This window comes from Homalodisca vitripennis, chromosome 1 (genome assembly GCF_021130785.1).
Source record: "Homalodisca vitripennis isolate AUS2020 chromosome 1, UT_GWSS_2.1, whole genome shotgun sequence".
In the NCBI taxonomy this organism is placed as follows: Eukaryota; Metazoa; Arthropoda; class Insecta; order Hemiptera; family Cicadellidae; genus Homalodisca; species Homalodisca vitripennis.
In genome coordinates, this window is record NC_060207.1 from 159,141,423 (window position 1) to 159,167,578 (window position 26,156).

The 26,156-nt window shown below is 35.1% G+C and overlaps 1 protein-coding gene across 1 annotated transcript in view; it reads right to left on the reverse strand.

Annotated features, from left to right (window-relative positions):
- LOC124375176 (protein SERAC1) overlaps positions 1–26,156 on the reverse strand; it is a 70,728-nt gene that overhangs the window by 33,933 nt on the left and 10,639 nt on the right. Inside the window, exons 2-3 of the mRNA XM_046833288.1 lie at positions 15,816–15,890; positions 587–714 (exon numbers count right to left, since the gene is read on the reverse strand). Of these exons, the coding sequence (XP_046689244.1) occupies positions 587–714; positions 15,816–15,890 (203 nt within the window). The remainder of the gene's footprint in view (positions 1–586; positions 715–15,815; positions 15,891–26,156) is intronic.

A 26,156-nucleotide genomic window follows, 5' to 3' on the forward strand; every position in this document is an offset into this window, starting at 1 on the left:
ATAAACTACTTATACCCATAACTGACTTTGGTCTCCTCAAGGAGATGGCCATGAAGAGGGAGTAAATACTTTGATGAAAAATATTACATTTCGAAAATTAATTTTTTTCTTAGTATTTTGTTTTAAATATCATATAACATCTTGATAGGAAAACAACATTCTGAAGGCTCCTGACAAAAATATAAAACTAATTTATAAAATTGTGATATTAAAAGGTGGTTGTACTGGTAGCCATCATGAGTTAAGCACCACAAGAACTTAACGATACAACAACTTTAACAACCTTATTTCATTCTAAAATCATGGGAATGTTTTGAATTTTAAAGATACATTTAATACCCATAAAAAATTTGTTTAGATGTTTTAATACATTTTGTTTTGTGAAAAAGATGTCAAAAATCTTTGCACTTATATTAAAAAAAAGAATCTACAATTTCCTTTTGAGGCTCATTCTGCCTAATGATGATAATAAATCCAAAATTCTATTTTATGTCAGGTGTTATCCAAATTCCATTTTTGTATCATTATTTCCTCCTTTCTGCCCTTGATCCAGAAGCTTCAGTTGAAAACTAAATGTTGTGCTTACTTGTAATGACACCGATGACAGCCATGATGCCACTGACAATGACAGCACGGTTACGCAGGATGGCGTGGTACGCCGCAGCCAGGAGCCGACACACCACACTCACGTAACTGGACATCAGCCGCAGAGTCCTGAGAGACAAAATACAAGATTCGGATAACACGAACAGTGTTGGCAGGTACTTTCCAATGACTTTATTAATTATCAAACCCAGCTAGAACTCAATTTTATTACCACAACTACGACACATTGCTGGATGACATCAAATGTCATAACAGATTGAGAACTCATTCCCAATCTTCAACTTCCCTGTTCTGTACTATATGAATGGGAAGTGCTAATTATTATGCTGCTGCGATGTTGCGGTTCCAATATAAGATATGCAGGAACCTCTAAGTTCTGAAATATTTTATCAAATATAGTATAAATAATTTAAAAAACCATGGTTGAATTTCTTTGGAAGTTAAAAAAAATGTTAAGGTATACAATATTTTTGTTTAACCTTTAAGTTTAATATTGAATTCATACAAATAAAAATCTGTAGGTCATATTTAGTGACAGGAATGATGCTTGTAAATGTTTTAATAACACACACTGATTACAGCTGTTACAAGTTAATCACTGTAAAACTAATTTATGAATTTATTTGTAGTTTAAATAAACTAGGAGGTGGGCATTACTTATTATAAAACTATACATTTTAACCTATATTTAATACAACAAACATGTATGGCATAATATTTCAAATATATATTGAACAAATATTTCAGGAATATTTGTAAAAGGCTAACATTATTCCAACTAAGACGCTAACACTTTGACTACCAGACGTCTACTAATCTCAGTGTACCGAATTATTCTAGGGCTAATAATGATGAGAAAGGCTGCATAATCAACTTATGTAACACCTTGTAGGGAATATGTTAAATCGTGTAGGCCTATAGCTTTCAGGCTATATGGATACTGCATGTTGGGTACGGTAAAACTATGTAAAAAGTTAATCCAAAAGTGATTTACAGCCAAGGACTGAATGTTTTGTAGACTTAAATGGCAATGTTTACAAAATGTCCAGGTTGAATTCTAAATAAATTCCTGTTCATTAAGAAAACTGTAAAGTTAAAAATAAAATTCGCATTTTGTTTTGATTCTTGTATAATGATTATTTTCCATCTAATCCCTATAATAGTGTTATAAAACACATTGTGTTTCATATACAAACTAACATAGTTCTTATTCTAGTGACTAATGGATCACAATAATTGTGATTCTATTTAAAATATATTTTTAATCATGCTCAAAGTTTAAAATATAACAGATTTGTTCAACACTTTTTTATTTTTATGAAAGCGCCCCCCAGGGATTGAGAGAAAATCTTTAGCATTGCAAGCAAACTTAAAATTACTGGCTGTAGGTTGTATGTTGTATTTTCAGTTTATTTTCCACCAGGATGTTCGCAGTCTACAGCCTTTACAAAGGACGAACAGTAACGTCTGTCTCAGAACTCGGCTCCGATTCCTTTTTAAAGTTAAAGATAAAGCAACTGTTTAACCCTAATTGATCCGCCAACTCTTGCTGACCACGTGCTGTGTCGTGTTTGGTAAGGCAACTGTGCCAGACACTGCTGCAATTGTCGCTATTGTCTCAATTGACAACGGCCTTGGCTACTGAGTACTGGTGCAAACTCTCGGGTCGCCTGTGACTGCCTTGCCACCAGATAACACGTGCACAGCTGGATCCGCCTTATCGCTCACACGCCGAGGTCATTGTCACCCGTTCGGCTCGCAGTGATTCAACACATCTCTCGCCCAGACGTGACGATCTTCACTTTCGGCTCTGCTGGCCGAAATTGTTGACACGTGTTCCCAATTAGTGTAAGCACTAAATAAATACACATTTCTAAATGAAATGCAGTGAATTATATATACGACTTCTTCGTATGAGGTGTTACTGATTCAACTAAGTAGGCCTACTCGATATGTAAGTTTAATACGAATCTGAATATTGTTTTCTCTCTTTTCGCCATTTATAACGATCGATGATAACAATCCTACAGTCCCTTCAAACCACCCATCGCCAATTAGATATTAGTGAATAATTATATTATATTTAATTTTTATGTATAAAAATGAAACTGCAAGTTTCAATTACTTTTTGTGGATAGACCTACTATTTATGCAGTCAATACATTCAAGATCTATTCACATAATTATTTACTTTTATCTAAATACTTTGTTACCGTTTGAAGAAATCATTTCAAAACCCCTTGACTTATAATAGCGAAACTCTTTTCTCGCCCCATTTCTATAAAGAATAACATTAAAAACCACAGTGTACCGATTAATACTGATAGTAATAATATAGAGAAGCAGCTAAAACGATGATGAATTTATTCGGATATTGGGATTTAAGTATAACAAAAATCAGAAAAAAATGATGATATGTCAACAAAAAAGAGATCCTAAAGAGGCCCTAAAGGATATTTAAATCACCCGATTTTTATTCTCTACTAATAAATATATTTAGTTTACATGTATACGATCAGAATGTATTTTATCTCTAAGTCTAGTCTATGAACTGGAAATAGATTACAACAATGAGTACACTGCCAGTTCAAGTAGTGTAGCTGAATGTAGTTCGGTTCAAATGATAGGATTAGACGCTGTGAGATGATAACTCCGCTCTCTGATTGTTCGAGAATGGGTAACGTGACCAAGATGGCTGCCGTACATGCCCCCAAGAAGATTTTTCAGATACGGGGTAAATCCATCCTCATATTCTTATCGTAGTAAAATACAAGATATTATAGTTGAATATATTCTAAATAGACCAGAATATTTTATTGCTCATTGACATACTATGTTTTAAACAGTCATGACGTGTACAAATACTATTTTTAAATAGGTACCATTAACCTACAAACAACTAACTACTAAAATTATGTGAGACTATGAACAACTGTTACAAATTCTGATAATTTGGAATATAATGTATCTGACATGAGAGAAATATTTGAATGGGTATGTTCTAGCGCTCAACTATTTTTTGACGGATAATTTTGGTGCGTTGCGTTCGTTGGCGGGAACTGGAGAACATAACCTTACTTTGTTGACGCGTTGTCAGAAAATACAAATATATGGTGATGTTTATTTGTACGCTTTGGCGCGAGCTGGCGAACATAACCTTCTCAACCAGACAGTAATCATGATCGTAACCTTTTAATAGTAGCTTTAAATTGTTTTTTTTTCTTGTGCAGAGTTTTGATTAAATATCAATTATTATAAAATAATCGTTCTCGTGTACAGTTTTGTGCAACTAGTGATTTTTTTATTATGTAGAATTTATTTTTTAACTTTATATTTTAGTGAGTTTTTTCTTTTCCCGAGTTCACAAAAGATAGTATTACGGTATTATTCAAATGACAACATAAACATAATTATGTGTGTAGCCGCGCCAGGTTAAAGAGGGTTCACATTTCCTGCCTCAGTGCAAACAGACGTCGCCCTATTGTATGTGCCCGCTAGCGTGCCAATATTTCTTCGCCCCAAATTATCCTTCCCCTATTTATCCCTCACTTCTCCCTCAATTAGAGATCTCAAAAGCTTAAAACCCTCAAACTTTCAAAAAATCACAATATTTTTTATCATTTTATTTATCATTCCAATATTTTTAACAACTATAGTCCTCAGTTAATTTTTAAAGTCCCATAATATAAGTAATTAAGCGTTGTACAAAAATGTAGAGGGTTTTACTACGAGACTGCTCAAGTCATCAAACGACTCGTTTATTGCTCTACTACATCTCAGGCTCACATGTTTACTTTTCATTATTCACAAATTCTGTACCCAACCCGAGATTTGAACCCGGATCTCTAGTGCAAGAAGCTGAGGCGAAACCACTCAGCTACCAAGATACAGTATATAGATTTAACACGAATATTTACAGGGAATTAGTGAAACAAATATTTATAACTCATTATTCAATTTCAAATGAGTATTTTCGAAGATTTCGAAAAAGAATTAAGGCGGAAAATTATATTTGTTAAAATATTATTATATTTGATATTGTTACGTAGAAAATCGTACGTCGGAAAACGATGCGATACATTTAAACTAGCTGTTGTATAGCCTATATATAAAGTAGCGTGTGCTCTATGTGTATCCTATTTATTTATCTATTCCAACGATTGTGCAATATTTACAAGAATAACAAACAGTAAAAAAACCTAACAATCAAGGTGGCTCAATTTAGCCAAAATCAACAACACATTTCTAGAAAAATCCATTTAAAACTTACTTAAGTGTCTCAGCACCAATAAAAAAAATAATAACAACATATAATAATAACTAGCAGATACCGCGGCTTTTCATGCAATTTCCTGCTGAAAAACTGGGACACCATGGGCATATTCTTTTTAAATGACATTCTAGTCACGAGATCAGCTGTAGTCACTGAACGATATTCCTGACTCTTGATAAATTTTAGATTTAAGTTTAATTAAATAACAGTGTTTTGGAATCCTGAAGTCAGAGAGTGAAACAGTTTTTATAAAGTACCCGTGAAATAACTGGGATTTGTCTCTAACGTTACATAATATTTAATTGAATAGCTACAGCGATTAGCTACAGTAATAATTTTAAATGTAACAGTAAACGTATTTTAGGCCACTGTGGAGGAATCTTATGTCGAAGTCTTACCTTTTCAGTAATAAATAAAGGTGCTATATGTAGTTTAGAAACGGAAGTAGGCATATTTTAGGTTCGTATTATGTCAGTATACATGATTAGGAGGTTAAGATGTTAAACGAAATTTCTGATGGCTTTTATTTTAGGCTTTGCGCGTGTATGAACGCTTTTAGTTTGAAAGAATTATCAGACGCCAAGGTTTAGTTTGCCTTGTTGTCTCGATGAAGAAAATGTGTCAAACAGTGTTTATTATTATCGGCTATTTTTATTTACTTCTTGTGAAAGATATTAATTTCTGATAGCAAGGTTAAATGTGGTGTGTTGCCCCAATCAAGAAAATAAATACGAGCGTAGGTCTGAGAAGCCTACTTCAGTCAAAAAACTAAGGTGGGTTTTCATAATAATTTTTTAATCGATAGTAGAAGCTGGAAGGTTGAAATATGAAATGCTGTTACTATGAAACCTTCTCTACGCTTCCAAGACTGTAAATGTAAGCAAATTCAAAATTATACTTAAATTAATAACATATGGCGTTCTGTCATATTACAGTGCACTTACAAGTACTCTGTGTAACACAGAGCACTTGATTACAATTAACAGGCTCTTTCAATTAATAACATGTGTTTGCAGCAATGCATTTCTTATGGGAATTTTCAAAAACTTTGGGCCCAGTGGAGCAGAGCCCTGAATCGGAGAGTAAAATCGTTCCTTTTTATAACTCAAGGCCATAGTATAAAACAATGTACCGAATTACATGCTTCTATCTTTCATGGTTTTTGTGGGCTGTTGATGAATCAGTCAGTCAGAACACTTCCTTATATATATATTTGAATGGTGCACTTATTACATGGAGTATAATCGAAATGCACGAATAACATTTTATAAGTTCTTACGTAAGAACAGTACAGATATGTTATATTCCATGCGGCAGAGATGAGATGAGCAGAAGAGACGAACATTCCACTGACAGTATCAGCGATAACGATAATGAATGAACGGCTAATTAGCGATGATTGGTGGCAATCAATTTAATAAGAGCCTTGAACATGTAGTGCGCTATGAGGAAATACTGATGTCGATATTACAGCGCTCGATCGATGTTGAAAATAGAAGAAGTTAGGTTTAAATTTTAACAGACGACGGTCCCCGTTAATTTACAGACACAACACTATATTAGCACAGATCGTTAACTTTCACTTACAGCCTGTTATTCTTCTAATTACTGTCATTTGTTGTTCTTCTAATTACTGTCATTAAAAGGATACAAATATTAGAAATCAGTGAATATAGCTAACAGTACGGGTTTAGAAAATAATAATTAACCGTTAGCCAAATAGTGACATTTAATGTGTCTTTCACGTGTTATGGTTATTGTTAAGTAATTGAGAATTTAAACATTTACAGAAGAAAAAGAGAGAACTAATATAATCACTAAACTAAGTAAATTATACTGTGTCCAAACCAAGATACACAAGGCCTGTTCTTCACATGCCTGAGATTTTGATTTTGGAGAAGGATGCGTAATCACAGCCTGGTAGCCGAGTGCCAATTTGCACTGTAGAAGCACGTAACATATTCTTTCGTGAAATCGATGAGGAAAATCCTCTAAGAAAGAAATTGATCGTCAGCCCGGTTAGTTTTGGTGAGGAACGAAATGAGAGGGTGTCAAATATGCTAAAAATACTACGCGATAATTTTCCCTCAACAAAACCTAATTGTTTTTAATTTGAATTATATTTTTTCCTACTGTAATACTTAAGGAACATCGTGCATTTAAAACGAAATTTAGCAAAACTCGACTAAAAGATAAACAAAGTATTTTAACGTTGGCATCATTCTAATAGGGCCAGAGGGATTAAAGAGATATAACCCACCTACGTGTAACATCAATCGAATTGTGTGAAATACAGCATTTAAAAATATGTTACTATGAATTAGGTCTATCTAATTTATTTAAAATTAGATTTATTCCATAACCCCCGGCGTGGTGTGTTCTCCAATTAGATTCATCCATCCCCCTATTCATCCAAAGCCAAATCCTATTTACCACACAGTCAGCAATGGTACAAACATTAAGAGGATCGCGAATACAACAGACTCTTGGTTAATGATCAAGTTAATGTTTCTTCAAAATAAATCTATTGTATTACTGTAGAGATAGATCTACCAAATTAAACTAAATATAGTTTCCTACAATATTGAATAAATATTATACATTAAAATAAATTACCATAAAAAATAAATTAAGTATAAAGTGTTATTTTAGAGTTTCAGGATTTCAAATACTTTATCTGAATGTTACTATTTTTCAAAAATTACGAAGGATTTAAAATATTTTGATTGCAATAGCACAGTGATAGGGAAGAGAATTAGATGCCCTAATTTGGGACATCATGTTAGACGTCAATAGAATTTAAAATTTTTAATTTTAGTTTAAGACGGGTTTTCCGTCTAATGCTGATAAAATAAAATGATATAAACACAACCCCTTTAGATTTGACAATACTCTCAACTTGCTCTCAGCTGTAACATTTCCCTCATTGGTAGCAGGGCATTCAAGCCCCTATTGGTTATAACTGACATGATAAAAAACTGTCAGTTTAATAATTACGGATTTATCCACTATTCTACCAACATTATCTTATAATAATTCATGAAACGCGTAAAAATAGTCCTTCCGGTTAAAAATAGTCGGAAGATGTAGGTTGATTTTGTGACCACTAAAATATTAATAATTTATTTCTAATGGGATTCACGTACTGAATATTTCGAAAACCGTTTGAGATGAGATGAACATTGCTTATTACAAAAAGTGTAAGAACTGTTTTAAGTATCGCAAATCTTCGGTTTTGTTTTATCTGGGTTGGTAAATAACAATTTTTCTTGATTTGAAAGGCCGCCAGATTGGAACGGAATGGTGTACGAAGACATTAAATAAGATTAAGTTTTGTAACAATATTTGAACTTTGCGGATGTCTCGAAAACCGTGCGAGATATAAAACATTGTTAGTTACACAAAGAACAGGAAAATATCTTAAGCATTACAGAACACTTTTTCACTTTCTCTCGGTTTAAAAATAACTGAGTTGTGATGTTTTTAAAATTTCAACGGTCGCCACAAAGAAACCAATAGCGTACCAAGCTGGCCAACGAACTCAGTCGATACATATACATGTATAAACTTTGGAACGGAGATTGGTTTTAGACTCTAGGCGTAATTTTCGTTGAATTTAGCTAAACATTTTCGATAAGTGCTTCTATGACGATAATTGCAATAGCTTCATTCTGTAAATAAAATGTACCTAAACCCTTAGATTCTAATACAAGAAATAATTCTTTTTACTTTTTTTTCATATTTTGCTTTTACTTTTGTCTATTTTATAGAAGAATTCCACTGTAAAGAAAAGGGACAGTGATAAGGGGTGGTGGGTGGAAGGGATGGCGGGGGGAGCAACAAGTGTTGTACAGCAATGCTCGCTCCTACTACTGAGTATCGACCCTGGCGAGATGCGGGTATAAGACAAGGCAGCTCCTACTATCAATCATCCAGGGGCGCAGCCGAGAGCAATGTTTAGCTCAGACAGCGATGAGGAGCGTTGGGTGGAAGGGAGGGCGGGGGGAGCAACAAGTGTTGTACAGCAAGGCTCGCTCCTACTACTGAGTATCGACCCTGACGAGATGCGGGTATAAGACAAGGCAGCTTCTACTATCAGTCATCCAGGGGCGCAGCCGAGAAGAATGTTTGTAGTGCCTCTCTCACCAACAAAAAGAAAATGCATTTTTAAACACAACAATTACAAGTTTTATGAAGCGTCGGGAATCGTAATTGTGGTCTTAGAAACCTTAAATAAGCCTGGAATGAGGGAAATGTTAGTTTTTGTTGGCTAGCATATAAATAAGATGTTTGTTCCCAAATAAAGAATTTAACAAAAATAAAATAGTCACACTTTTGCTTTACCAAATGATAACCAAGTTGGCAATATGTGTTACCAAAGATACAAACTAATTCCCATTACTAGATAAATCATGAATGTAAGTAGGAAGCGTCGTGTTTGTCATCATTTACGCTATTTACCTATTTCATCATTAAACTGTTAGTGTGATTTATTCACATTCCATAATTATTCATTTATTTAATATGTTCTACACCACGAGATTATATTAAGCATTTTTTGGCAGCACATTATCTTACTATTACATTGTAATGACATGTCTACACCAAATTCATCACTATTTAAATGTTGTATGAGAATAAACGTAATATTGATGCATTTTAAATTAGCATCATATAGTCAATACCAGAAATTAGATGTTGCTTTTACGCTGAGCTGGAAAGGATGCTACAACGCAAGAGCGTGTGATAATAAAAATTTTACTCGACTTTTAAGAGTAGAGAAAATATAGAAACGACCTTAAGTTTTTCTCATAAGAACAGTGATACAACCCCACTTGCACTTTTACGCCCTTGTTTTTGATCGAAGCTTTTCGGGAGATATCTCATTTTGAAGAGCTTGTTAATACGCATCCAAACGCTTTTTAGTTTTTAGTTTTAAAATGACGATATATGCCGATTTTGAGATTTTTAAGAATAACCAATAAAAATATCGAAAAACTAAAAAAGCGTTTTAATGTGTATTTAAAATGATATGCCTCCGGAAATCTACGACTCAAAATAAAGCCTTTAACATTGCTCTAATTGAGTTAAAATCAAGGTGGTCACCACAGGCCATTTTAATACGGACATGCAACTCTATATCTTTATTCTTTATGCTAAGCTTTATGAAACTTACTATTCCAACAAAGTAACTTCATCAAATGTGTAAAAAAATATCCAAATGTAATTAATCATGAAAATATACTCTGTGTATTAACTGATTTATTCAACATTTTTATTGATTTCAATAGGGTTACAAATGAGACCATCGTAACCAGAGTCACCTCCTTGATATATAGAAATCATGACTCCCAAAGGACCGGTTTTTTTCTAGTTTGAATACCGATGAAGACGTAGTAGAGGAGTTTCACGCCAAATCCCAACCCTCTCGCTCGGTCAGCTTGTTCGACGGTTATCGTGAGTACACGCAAACAGAACTCGGATTTCGTCATTAACAACTGAAGGGATAGGCTTCGTTACACTAAACCAAAAATATCCTAGAAAGCGTGATACTCCAATTATTATGATAGATGGAAATTAAACAATTTTTAATACTCCCATGCAATTTTATAATGAAGATTGGCACTTATAAGCAGTAAAAGTACATAACATTTAACCTTCCACTCATACAAAAATGAAAAACACATTTTGTCTACGTTGGATACTTTTAGTGTGTGTATTGCACCTAGCAAATCACGCCACTTCTTGTAAAATCTGGTTATTACAAGTTAAAATGATAATAATCTTACAATAAATGAAAATGCCTACATAGTTTTATATTTTAGGACTAAATAAGATACTGATAAGTCAATGACCACACAGTATTGTTATGTTATGTATTATCATGTTGTAAATTGAGCAGTTTTTAAACATCACAAACAAATCCATATCATATACAACGACAAGGCTAAGGTCATAGGAACTCCTTTGTTTATTTTAAGTTTCTCAGTCTGGAGTCCCTCAGGGCTCCATTCTTGGACCATACTTTTTGTGATCTACATGAATGATCTTCCATTACACATCCACCAGAGCCAAATGGTCATGTATGCTAATTATTGTACGTTTCAGTTATCATTGTCCTTTTCTGTAGTCATCCAGGTAGCAAAATTAAGTAGCAAGGAATGATACAATGGTTTTGCCTTTTGTCTTTTTTTATAATGATATACCTGCAGCGCAGCCAGTCTGATATGACGTTTAATATGACACGATCTTTAATTTGTTATGACAGGACAATAAATACGTAAGATAAGCAGTTTTATTGTTTGTAAAATTCATAGCTTACTTTACTAGGCACAGATAAAATAGTAGTATATCCTCTCATCACAAATCGACAAAACGTTGTATGAAAGTACCAAAACAGAGGTATGCAATAGCGATATAACCTACACGGCGCCCAAACTACTTTACGTAACAAGTGTACGTTACCGTGAAAATTCTTGAAGACTTATACACACTTTTGTTGTAGTATAAGTGGATCACCTATGAACACCGACCGACCCCAATATTCTCCCTAACGATAGTCCTTCAAATTATCACTTTTCCACCATCCTTATGGATCTTTACGTAGTCTCCCAGATGGAACTGCCATGCAGAACACGTTTGTCGGCGTCTTTGTTTCGAATGATTTGCTCTTAACAGCTTCTCCTATTTCTGTAGTCTTCGCGAGTTCCTCGCCATATACTCATGCAACGTAGAACCATACTAAGGTATGGGGTAATATTTGTGTAATCTCAAACATCAAGCATATTATTTGAATTTTTAGAACGCAGAAATAGTGTATTAAACCAGTTTTAAAGCTTAACAGCCGAGAGTTCTACAGAGCCCATTTAATACCCACTTAATATCCTGACACTTGCGAGCTTAGAGGGTGCTACATTATGTTTTTTTAGAAAGAGCACTTGACTCTTCACTGTGAGTGGGTTTTATAACTCGTACTATATTACGAACTATTATAATATGAAAAGCACGACATTGCTGGCAATTTACACCACGGTAAAATGGTATCACAAAATACCTTATTACCTTCTCGTGGAATTTTATAATGCCTTGTCAACTGACACTGAAGATGCAAATTCAGATCTTACCTTTAAAAACGTAAACTTAAAACATTTTCCCTGGAAATAATGCCAAATACAATTAAGCACTGTATCAACGTAAAGATTCTATATGTGATTTTTTTGTACTGTTGTTTATTCTGCGAGCCTTGTTCCAGTTAGACTAATGTAAATATGACGTGCTCATAACATGTCAATTGTCTTTAAAAATCTTAGATTTGAACGAGTTTAAAATGTTTCTCCTGTTGGGGTTCGTATATACACATATAGATATTATTGTTAATATATTCAGTAAAACTTTACATTTCACCTGGTGGGTTGGTTCAATCGACGACGTAGACGATAAGCTGCCACTGCGTATATTTCACACTTATTTAGCACCCTATCCCACGTCACCATACCAAGTTGAATGGAACAAAGGTTATTTATTTTTACCCTCGTCGTTCTATTTGTAGCTTTTTAAGGTGTAGAAAAGATTGTTATGTTTAGAAACGTCATTAAGAAACATAACGAATCAAAATAAGAAACAGTACGAAAGTTTTGAAACATAACGTTAGCTAAACAAATAACCAATTAGAATTTATAAAATAATAATACTTTTAATAATAATATTTAAACATTATAGCTTTTTCATAACTATAACCACTTTCTAATTTTAAATCATAAAAAGTTAAATATGTTAATGATAATCCGAATCATGAAATCTGAACTGTGCACAATCCGAGAGCAGTGTACGAGTACAATACTGTTACGGCACTAATGCGGCGCGCGGCGGTTGGTAGCCCAGTGACTGCCTTATGTAAGGTTACGCAAGGTTGTTGTATGGCTGTCATGTCACATTTCTTCCGCTCTGTTGTTGGCATGGGCAGATTGTTAGGAACGGCAACAACGAAATGTGGGGAAATTACGTTACAGATGAAGACGTTACTTGTTTAAAAGTGGCACAATTCAAAATTGAGAGTTCCAATAACAACCTCCTATTCCGATTTAACGCCACAGGATTTGGTAAGTTTAATGATTTTGTCGCCGATTTGTATTTCTTCAAAAATGTTTAGGATAGATTTTAGGATAAAGAGTCCCCCAATACTCTCTCCCTCCCTTCTTACCAGAAACCATTAAATCATTGGAAAGTCGGGCGGGTTTCGAGTCAACCGTGATCGGACAGTTCTTGGAGCGGATGTCCGTGGCCGCCGAGCCCAAGGGCAACTGACCTTTACGTGTGCGCGCGCTTGTGGTGCGTGTAAGATGTATGTATGGGGTAGTGTTAAGAGTGGATGTCAATTAGTAGGTTTTTTAAATGGAAAATGGTGTATCATATTTTTAATTGAGTGTGTCAAATAAAATATGTGAATAAACAAAATATTATATGATTTATAGTAGTTTTGGTTAAAGTTTAAAATTTTTGTTGTAATATCTTTCAAAGTAAGAAAAGAATTCGCTCTGTAAATAGAATAAGGGTTAAGTTTAAGAAAGGACCATGAGGTCCTAACTTCGCCTTTTTACTAATAAAGAAATCTCTCTCTCCCCCCCCTCTCACTCTCTCTCCCCCTCTCCCTCTCTCTTCCCCCTCTCCCTCCTACGCGTAGCAGCTTGACTGGGACTGCGTAACGTTGTTTGATACACCATACACGCAATTCACCGTGATCCACTCGGAGTCGGTTTCTGCTGCACATTAAAGGAATTTTCACGGTAACGTACACTTGTTACGTAAAGTAGTTTGGGCGCCGTGTAGGTTATATCGCTATTGCATACCTCTGCTTTGGTACTTTCATATAACGTTTTGTCGATTTGTGATGAGAGGATATACTACTATTTTATCAGTGCCTAGTAAAGTAAGCTATGAATTCTACAAACAATAAAACTGCTTATCTTACGGATTTATTGTCCTGTCATAACAAATTAAAGATCGTGTCATATTAAACGTCATATCAAACAGCACCCGCCATTTTGACCCTAATGAAAGCTTACGCTTAAACTATAACAGGTGACTTACTATAGTCAGGTTAATAAGTTGACTGCGGCAGAGGCCTTACCACTCAGAATATGAGGAGGAGTGTTGATCTCACTCAGTTTAGAACCGCAATGGAGGTGTTAATACACATTGCTAAATAATTAACATTAAAACTGTTTATCAGTTATATTTGTTTTAAGAAAATACACAGACAGACATAAAACAAAGCATTTAGAAACTATGTTTATAGGACTTTTTATTTTATACGAAGAAACTACATCCTATGACCTAAACACTTAACCACAAACAGGGTTTGTTGAATATGAATATTTTACACTCTACTACTAGATAAGTATGACCTTCAAAACTACGTTTGACTGATATAAACATTCAAAATATTCAAAATGAAATAAATCAGATTGTCACTGCTATTTTCTCGTACATCTGAAAATAATTTTGATATTAAAGTGATAGGAACCGGTACTTAAATGTATTACAAAAATCCCTGTCATTTCATAGCATTTGAGTATTACTTAAGGTTACTAGATCAAATTATGAGGAATTTGATGTCTTATGATAATTTCTATTTTTATAATAATATAATAAAGACAACGCTGTATTTCCTAGTTTTAAAACAAAATCTGCACTTCAAATGCCACGTATAGGGAAAATATATGCATCGTTTTATAATATAAAATTGAAACTACAATGTACCTACAACTAACTAACATTACTCTGCTGGCGTGAGTTCCTCAGCACGATTAAAAGTAAGAGTCCTTTAAGTATTTTATTCCCAACTAGGAAGAAGCAATACAGAAGCCAACAACCTTGTAAATCCAGTTCGGTCTCATTGGGCTGGTCCGGTTTTTAGAAATAGTTGGACAAAGATCACTTCGTGGAAAGAGATATGGCTACCAGCAATATATTTTAACGGTCGCTCAATATAATGCAGGCTGAAGATATTTATATGATGAATGAGTCTGGAGCAAATTGACAGTAATAGTTTGGCACACAGATCACTTCAGGGACAGAGATAAAGCCAAACTCTGGCTATCCGGCAATTGTAGAACAAAGCTACAGTCACAAAAATAACGGTAATATGTTCAACTTTAATATATTTCAGTCAACCTAGACCTCGAAGCACGGCCTGCCTATAATTAAGGTTACTTGGATAAATTAAAGTGTAGAGATAAAGGGTCTTCTGCAGAAGGTAGGTTGCATTATTGACGCCATATCCAAGAAACAATATTCTTTTAAAAAAACCCAAAAATAAGAATTGAAAATCTTCACATTTTATTAAATGCGTGTTCATAAAATACGATAAATGTATAAAATATTTATGTAGTGTTACAATATCTCCTTAATTTGTCATCATCCACATTACTACAATCATATTAAAATTTCTCATTAGAAAGCCATGTTGTTATATTTATTATTTAGCTATGCATTATGTACAGCCGTACAAATTTAACCATGTTCTTAAAAAAGTTCATCAGAATCATATATAAACCACCGAGAAGAAAATTACATTTAAAGATGGTTTGATCAAGGATTGATTATTGATTTACATTAGGAAGAAGCGTTCTTACATTGTATAAGATAGGTACCATAAGTTTTCCAGTCCATAGCGCGTCGAAACAGTGCTGATACAATTGAATTAATAAATATTTCGGCGACGTAACTGTTGAAGAAACTCGCCATGACATCCGTGTGAGCAATGTTTCGACACAGGCGGCGTGAACCAGAAAACTTAGATAATCAGTTTAACAAACATATCTTTTGCAGAATGGACGAACCAATAGAGATATTCATGTGACTCTAATGTTCGATTCGGAGTGAAAATAGAATGAATATTGAATATACTAGTATATAGGTTACACAATGTACTTACATGAGGGACAGCCTGTAGTACCGCAGGGCCTGACTCTCCAGGACGGGCTCAGCCACCGGCATCTCCACTCTCTCGCTGCAACAACAACCACACAGGTCAGGACACAGAGTCCAGTGGAACAACAATTTTAACCAATTTTGCTCTTGTACTTGGTTTTAGAGTTTTAAGATATCTCATTTTAAAGGGAGGGCTTCAACCGTCCTTTGAGATTATTTTGCAAAATAAGTCAATTCTCCCATTCTTTATAATTTAACGTTTTAATTTTAAAACTTATTTTTGTAATAATTAACAACAATAATAATAGAGTAATAAAAGCGTACACATAATACCATTATAATTAGACATTCCCCAAGTCTCAATGACTAACTTATGAAAAAAATGAAGAAATGATTCAGATATGAGTACACGTGTTACATAAGACTGTGGATAAATAAGATGTCTATTAGACAATATCAGCAATTTATAGTCGACTACACATGTAGTTCATTGAAAAGTCCAGTGCCTTTTAGTGCACACGAGAACTGAATTGTTTAATGAACCACTTTAAAATATTGAACGTGAAATTTCATTTGGTACTTTTTGTCTCTGGTGGAGCCTTCAGGCAGCTCAAGACCATCGGCAGTCCTTAACCTCAGACCACGTGATTCAATTACTAAGCCTACCATCAACCTTCGGTACAGGTGACCGACTACAGTGAGTCCTCTGTAAAAAGAATAAATAAATAATCGGACGGAATCATACACTACAATGCCTTTTCCAACAGCACAATTTCTGGGGAACTGTAAACAGCAAACCTTGTGCAGAATAGTACACAAATCAGGTGGATTGCTCTGAAAATAACAATGGGTTGGACAGAGAAGTTACACGTGCACTATAAATAAGTGGCCCGACTCACAACTAGGAGTCAACTTCTCAACTCTACTAGAATTGGAAAGGCTCAATCTAGTTGAGAAAGAATTATATTAAAACTCCTAGTTTTCGTATTATTGGTTGTTTGAAAATTAGGCGATAAACCTACTTACTCGGGGTTTTTTAATTAACAACAAACTAACACTGTTTCATATAAAAGGTATGTATTAAATTATATATGATTTTATATAGTGAACATTGTATGGGTTTTATCAAAATGTTTACGGATAAATTCCAAAATAAATTGTATATAAATTGGGTAGCTGACTAAGTTCAAGAGTCACTCACTGTATTTGGTTGAACTTATAGAAGAGCAGTCACAACCCTAGCAACTGCTCGGTAAATATCGTCTCAGTAAGAAGTAAATACTTGTGTGTTATTGTCAATACACTGTAAAATATGGCGTGATAGTGTAAGTGATAAAATATTATATAATTCACGATACATAATCTAATATTTTATGTACAAGAAAACTAACTTTCAATTTAAACAGGTCTGCCAAAACCATCTGCCTGGTTACAGAACATACAAGTTTTTAAATTTCTGAATGTTTCAGAAATGTGTACAAAATTGTATATTTTAAAATGTAAAGTAAAACCGTACATTTTCCATAATTATAATTATAATGTGATTCTGTTAGTAAAGAAATATAAATCAAGTTTTCATAAATACATATGCTCATTATTAGAGGAAGTCCAGGTGAATTAGTTTTCATACTAATTACATTTTGTTAATTTTTCGTTTTTTTATTATATTATATTTGAATTAAGTAACTAATTTATATTACAAGGAAACATGATGAATTCATGTATTCAAATTTAAATATGTATAGAACCAATTTTGAGGTGGTTACTAGCTAAAACACTTGCTGTTGCTTACATTATAATATTTATCTAGGTGCAGGCTCAATTATCTAGGTTTTGATTTTTTTTGTTCAGATCGCTTTTCGTAAAACACTTCATATTCGTTTTAATAGCATTTTAACTCAAGCAGCCTTCCTATACTCACGAATGTTTTATTCTTGATTGAGACAACTTCATCATTTGTCTTGTTAAGGTACAATTTCAATGTGAAATAAGGTCTTTTTTACCACATGTTATAATTGTTTGAAAATATTGAAATATTTATTCAAAGTGGTTTAGATTCATAAAAGACCTTAATATGCAAGAAGACCTATCTTGCTGACAAATAAATTTGCTAATGTTTTACTGTTATCATTTACAAAGACCATGCATTGTTATTAGCTAAAATAAACTTTAAAATTAAATTATGAAGCGTATTGCTTTAATATATTTTTCATTTATACTTCCATCGGAGTTTCGGCTTCACTTAGCTTTGGTGTAACACCCAGTCGCTAGGTTAGGGGGGGGGGAGCGCACCTCCTGACTGGTCTTTCTTCTTCTACTTTCCCTTTCATGCCGGTCTCACCTCCACTTAAGTGCAAGAAGTCCGATCAGACTTATGACGAGAGAGTGACAAGTTTTCCAACTCCTACATTAAAGCTTCAGCTACAAATCTTCACTGACGTTATACAACAGCTGACACGAGAACAATAAACAGCTGGAAACTGATGAGTCTCAGTTGACTGTTATTGTATAACTAGCAGTTACCCGTGGCTTTACACGCAATTCTCACCACTGAGGGGTGCAGCCTACTTAGTTAAAGCATTTTGTAATGTAATATTCATAGGAACCCTATGATATTTTTCAAATAGAAGAAGACATAAAATATATACGCGCTGAAATAATTATGGCATTACGTTTCCTGGGTGAACGTCGAGACATTCCACGTGTAATACCGGGAAATATTATGTTGTAATTTCATTGTTTTTTTATACTGTATTTTGGGATTTATTTTATTAATGGGCGGGATCAGGAATTTAGAGCCTATCTAGCGGCCAGCCTGCCCCTCTCGGAACCTGGGCTGTGTACAAATCTGAGTCGCAAAATGTGTTGCTAAGCGCTACAATATATTGGACCAATTCGGCTAATTCTTTTCGTAAAATATTCGTAGAAATCTGAGCAAGGTTTATATATATAAAGAGAAAGATTAGAAAGGTTACCTGGAAAATCTTTTAATTCGAAAATATGGTAAAATTGATGTTTTACTAGCTTTTACCCGCGGCTTCACACGCAATTTTCTATAATCGAAGTGCTTATGACGTAATATGATGGAGTCCTATGACATTTTTTAAAAGTACGCAGGCATACATCAGGTAAATATTAATTAAATGTTCACGGTAGAGACAATCAGAATTTAACCACTTATACAGGGTGATTCATGAAGATATGCAAAAACTTTGGGAGCTCATTCTACATGCAAAAATAATGAAAAAATGTATATAAACATGGGTCCGGAAAAACTTTGTTAGCGAGTTACGGCTAGCGAAAGATTTCGCCCCGATTTCACCATTTAGAACGAGGTCTTCCTGAAATTCTGGTAAGATAGATTATAGAGTGAATTCAATTATTTCTTATGGTTTTTGACCTGATAAATTGAATAAAACAGGTCATAGAACGGTAAGTTTAGTAGTGTTTAAGAAAACTTGTGTCATATGCAAAAATATTGAGTGAAAACAACACATTTTTTCATCTTTGGGCAACAATAACTTTGTTATTTTACCAAGAAACATTTAAAAGTTTCTGATACGACTTTCTGTTTCAGCTCAAAAACGAAGTCAAATTTGGACTGTCAAGCCTTTATAGATTTCAAAAAATGTGTCTAAAATATCAATCTGACAACAAATTTTAAAAAAGCAACTGATGTGAATCTTTCCTGTCGCTCTTCAGACTCACCGAGTGACACCACCGTGATGTTAAAAGACATCTTATTGGAAGAAGTCTATACAACAAAATTCCTTGGAATATACCTGGATAAGGGGTTGACATGGAATTATCACTCCGATTTTGTATATGTGCCAAATTATCCTCAGGCATCCATGTCTTGAGATCTTTAATACTGTCCGACTCAGGTTCTGATGATGGCACATTTTGGCTTAATTTACATTTCTCTTACGGAATAGTGCTTTGGGGAGCACGTGTAAACACAGACTTTATGAGAGCTCTCAGACTCCAAAAAAAGCTGTTAGAATCATTGCAACATTGAAACCCAGAGAATCGTGTAAAGAGGCTTTGCAAACTAAATAATTCTTGAGCTGCCGGGCTGTATATATGGGGGACACCAATGTTCTGTATGTCTGAATGTGCCTTAACGAGGGACTAAGACATACACAAGTATGATACTAGAGGTAGCGTAAACTACCGAACTAGGAGACACAGAACGGTGTTTTATGAATACTTACCCTCACAGGTGGGTGTTAACTTTATTAACAGATGTCCAGGCTCAATCAAGAATGTCCGAACGCTCAATTCAAGGTGGTAAGTAATCGTCTAAAACGCTGTTTAATGTTACATGCATTTCATAATGTCGACGAGTTTCTGACATTTGACTGGAAGACCCTGGCTGACTGACTTCGAAGCTGGGTCTGGGGGTAAATAAACAAATAAATAAATATTGGCGGGTGAATGTACATATTTGTATGTTTGCATGAAGAAAACTGTGGTTGTCAAAAATTAATAATTAGTAATCCTGACTTTTGCAATGCAGTAGATTTATTTTCAACTGAAATGAAGATATTTGAACTTGAAGTTGAAACTTTTTTGTCAAATTAGATTTCCAAGACAATATAGTTATATATTTTTTCATACAAAAAACAAGGCAATATTTCATTTAACTACTGAATCTCTTGGCCATGGATACTGAAATAGTATATACCTGATTAATCTCACATAGACTCAAATAGAAATCCTAGAAAAATGTCCAAATAGAAAATGTCCACAAATAATATAGTTATTACAACAAGTAATGTAACATTGGGAAAACTCACATTACATTTGAATAAAACTTTAAAGATGATGTTGCCTTGGCTTTATTACCTATATTGATACTTTCACGCGTTATTTATAACATTACGCCTACAGTTCACAATGTTTAACAGATAATGCAAGGTACGACTACTGTGCAAATGTTAGATGTCAACAGTGGTGCTTCAGAATATCTTCTTTAATGTTCCAATGGAAACCGTATCAGTGTTACAGACCTGTTAATAACTGGCACAACAAATTACAGGTTCTAATGATTGCTGCAGTTCGAATGTGATATTTTGAAACCAGCTGTCTTAGTCTTCCCTACGATTTTTTGAACAACATTTCACTATTTCATTAATTTCACTAATAGGAGGAAAATAAGTAATGAGTGACAAATGGTTGGTGGTGGGCGGCTTTGACTTCAAAACAAAGATATATAGTATATATGCGACAATAACACTTAATTTGGTGCAAGTGACTAATAGTGCTAAACAATTAAATTCAATGCGATGACGATCAATTAACTGACCAATTAATTTACTGTTTTGAAGTTTAACACTTCCGCTCTCCCTTTCCATAACGTTTCACAGCTATAAACACTGTCTTTGCCACTTAAGTATTAAAAAAACTCGCAAATTACTACTTTCCTTGTTTCACTGCAGATGATACTCAAATTCTACAAATAAAGATAAAATTTAATAATACACAAAACAATTATGTTTGGTATATTGTTTAGCTTTTTTAATTAATAAAAAGGCATACCTCACATCTTTGTTCCAAAACCACGATTTTAACTTTTATAAAGTCCATATTAGTAGAGTTAAATTTTCTCAACAGTAAACGAAGTGTAAATATATGAACATTAAAACATTTCTGTAGTTATTATGGGGATATACACTATGCATCTTTCTAGACAACATTGTAAGATTGTAAGTTGTATATTACAATGACGCGATCCCCTCAAGATGAACTAACTGTGGGGCCTTGAACTGTTATGTCAGAGCTGAAGTCCCTCAGTGCAGTGACATCACCTGTTGTGTCTCACCTGTCCCTCAACGAAATGCCAACACTGTACAATGTCTTGAGCCGGACATTACTCAAAATTAAATGGGAAAATTTCTCATGATAAATAAATTATCGAGTGCATTTTAGAAAGAAAACACTCCAAAAACACTTCAATCCGTAATCGTCCAGGAATTTTACTCAGTTTAATTTATTATAATGGACCTAACATATTTATAAATGCTATAGTATAAACCGGTCGGTTCGTCTCGTATAGTTGCATCTAGTTTGGACAGAACAAATTCTGCAGCATCAATCTGGCAACATAGTTTGATGAAAAGTCGACGTTAAGAGATAGCCGCGTAAATCAGTTTCTGAGCACTTGTTCAAATCGAACTTCTCCTTACTCAGTTTGATAACATCCGCAGCACAATCGTGTATTGATTTCTGAACTGCCAACTATTATATAACATTGTTCAACTCCTCGTAAAACGGACTTAAACATTGAAAAGACCGTTAGGCCTAAAAATAAACTTTTAAAAACGTGCACAAACAAATAGTGCAAGATCAGAGTCCGGATGGTGACGAGTCTCGAGTCCAAGGTCTGCCGCTCTGCCACGTGAGTCACTGGACCAGACAGGGCCTTGGATATGCACAACTTATTTTTCAGCCAGGCCCGGACCACTTTTTGTCTCTATTCCGACAAAAAGATTAAACATACATCTTAGAATAGGAAAATAAAGAGTTGGTTAGATTCGGGATACGGTTCTGAATGTAGAGTTCCTATCCCCCATCCACATCATGCCTGCGACCTTTCAACCAATCCGTTAAAAAATTCTAAAATCGCCACGTTAATAATAAATATGCAAACTTTGTTGTTGAAAATTAAGATAGTACATTAGTACCATATACAAATTCTATCAATACATACGCCAGAATATAAATTAGATAAGGATACAGAATGTTTCAGTAAATATTTTACATAAAAATCAACGTGTCAATTATTTATTCGTACATAATATTGATCTCACAACACTGTGATTTCAATAACTAGATAAGCAACATTTGATATCTAAATATCTCTAATTGTAATCGTCGATGAGTTAATTATAATGAATTTGACGTTGTTATTTATAATCAAGCTGAACGACCTGAGCACTACGGGTAACCACTGAGACAGGACCTAGAGAAACACCGGGTCGGTTCTGTTTAAGTAGGAGAGGCCTCCAAATTATCATCAAATTGTATTCAACTATCCAAGGTCGTTCAAAGTAGACAACAGATTCTAATATACATTGTTGAATTTACTGTGCCGATGCTCCACAACCACTGAGACAGAACCTTGAGAAACACCGGCTCGGGTCTGTTCAAGTAGGTGAGGCCTCCACATTATCATCATATTGTATTCAACTATCCAAGGTCATTCAAAGTAGACAACAGATTCTAATATACATTGTTGAATTTACTGTCCCGAGTTGAATTTACGCTCCCCATTGTTGAATTTACTGGTGAGCGGTGCTCCAGCCTAGTGGACGATATAGATTAGATTGTTTGTAGTTTAAGTTGTACTATTTTATATTTTAAACTGTTTTTAACTGATATTTAAATGTGTGATTTTGTATTCTTCTGTCTAGTATTAATCGGTTCTATAATATCTGACCATGTTCCATGCATGTATCATGTCAATGAACAATAAAGAATTTGATTTGATTTGATTTGATGCGCCACAACCAGTGAGACAGAACCTTGAGAAACACCGGGTCGAGTCTGTTCAAGTAGGTGAGGTCTCCACATTATCATCATATTGTATTCAACTATCCAAGGTCATTCAAAGTAGACAACAGATTCTAATATACATTGTTGAATTTACTGTCCCGATGCGCCACAACCAGTGAGACAGAACCTTGAGAAACACCGGGTCGAGTCTGTTCAAGTAGGTGAGGCCTCCACATTATCATCATATTGTATTCAACTATCCAAGGTCATTCAAAGTAGACAACAGATTCTAATATACATTGTTGAATTTACTGTCCCGATGCGCCACAACCAGTGAGACAGAACCTTGAGAATCACCGAGGTCGGGTCTGTTTCAAGTAGGAGAGGCCTAATGTATCCTACATTGTTGAATTTACTATCCCGATGCGCCACAACCAGTGAGACAGAACCTTGAGAAACACCGGTCGAGTCTGTTCAAGTAGGTGAGGTCTCCCACATTATCATCATATTGTATTCAACTATCCAAGGTCATTCAAAGTAGAACAACAGATTCTAATATACATTGTTGAATTTACTGTCCCGATGCGCCACAACCAGTGAGACAGAACCTTGAGAAACACCGGGTCGAGTCTGTTTTCAAGTAGGTGAGGCCTCCACATTATCATCATATTGTATTCAACTATCCAAGGTCATTCAAAGTAGGACAACAGATTCTAATATACATTGTTGAATTTACTGTGCCGATGCGCCACAACCGATGAGACAGAACCTTGAGAATCACCGGGTCGGTCTGTTCAAGTAGGAGAGGCCTAATGTATCCTACATTGTTGAATTTACTATCCCGATGTATGCGCCACAACCAGTGAGACAGAAACCTTGAGAAACACCGGTCGAGTCTGTTCAAGTAGGTGAGGTCTCCACATTATCATCATATAGTATTCAACTATCCAAGGTCATTCAAAAGTAGACAACAGAATTCTAATATACATTGTTGAATTTACTGTCCCGATGCGCCACAACCAGTGAGACAGAACCTTGAGAAATCACCGGGTCGGGTCTGTTCAAGTAGGGTGAGGTCTCCACATTATCATCATATTGTATTCAACTATCCAAGGTCATTCAAAGTAGACAAACAGATTCTAATATACATTGTTGAATTTACTGTGCCCGATGCGCCACAACCAGTGAGACAGAACCTTGAGAATCACCGGGTCGGGTTCTGTTCAAGTAGGAGAGGCCTAATGTATCCTACATTGTTGAATTTACTATCCCGATGCGCCACAACCAGTGAGACAGAACCTTGAGAAACACCGGGTCGAGTCTGTTCAAGTAGGTGAGGTCTCCACATTATCATCATATTGTATTCAACTATCCAAGGTCATTCAAAGTAGACAACAGATTCTAATATACATTGTTGAATTTACTGTCCCGATGCGCCACAACCAGTGAGACAGAACCTTGAGAAACACCGGGTCGAGTCTGTTTCAAGTAGGTGAGGCCTCCACATTATCATCATATTGTATTCAACTATCCAAGGTCATTCAAAGTAGACAACAGATTCTAATATACATTGTTGAATTTTACTGTGCCGATGCGCCACAACCAGTGAGACAGAACCTTGAGAATCACCGGGCTCGGGTCTGTTCAAGTAGGAGAGGCCTAATGTATCCTACATTGTTGAATTTACTATCCCGATGGCGCCCACAACCAGTGAGACAGAAACCTTGAGAAACACCGGTCGAGTCTGTTCAAAGTAGGTGAGGTCTCCACAATATCATCATATTGTATTCAACTATCCAAGGTCATTCAACATAGTAGACAACAGATTCTCAATATACATTGTTGAATTTACTGTCCCGATGCGCCACAAACCAGTGAGACAGAACCTTGAGAAACACCGGGTCGAGTCTGTTCAAGTAGGTGAGGCCTCCACATTATCATCATATTGTATTCAACTATCCAAGGTCATTTCAAAGTAGAGACAACAGATTCTAATATACATTGTTGAATTTACTGTGCCGATGCGCCACAACTCCAGTGAGACAGAACCTTGAGAATCACCGGGTCGGGTCTCTGTTCAAGTAGGAGAGGCCTAATGTATCCCTACATTGTTGAATTTTACTATCCCGATGCGCCACAACCAGTGAGACAGAACCTTGAGAAACACCGGGGTCGAGTCTGTTCAAGTAGGTGAGGTCTCCACATTATCATCATATTGTATTCAACTATCCAAGGTCATTCAAAGTAGACAACAGATTCTAATATACATTGTTGAAATTTACTGTCCCGATGCGCCCACACCCAGTGAGACAGAACCTTGAGAAACACCGGGTCGAGTCTGTTCAAGTAGGTGAGGCCTCCACATTATCAATCATATTGTATTCAACTATCCAAGGTCATTCAAAGTAGACAACAGATTCTAATATACATTGTTGACATTTACTGTGCCGATGCGCCACAACCAGTGAGACAGAACCTTGAGAATCACCGGGTCGGGTCTGTTCAAGTAGGAGAGGCCTAAATGTATCCTACATTGTTGAATTTACTATCCCCGATGCGCCACAACCAGTGAGACAGAACCTGAGAAACACCGGGGGTCAGTCTGTTCAAGTAGGTGAGGCCTCACATTATCATCATATTGTATTCAACTATCCAAGGTCATTCAAAGTAGACAACAGATTCTAATATACATTGTTGAATTTACTGTCCCGAATGCTCCACAACCAGTGAGACAGAACCTTGAGAATCAACCGGGTCGGTCTGTTCAAGAAGGTGAGGTCTCCACATTATCATCATATTGTATTCAACTATCCAAGGTCATTCAAAGTAGACAACAGATTCTAATATA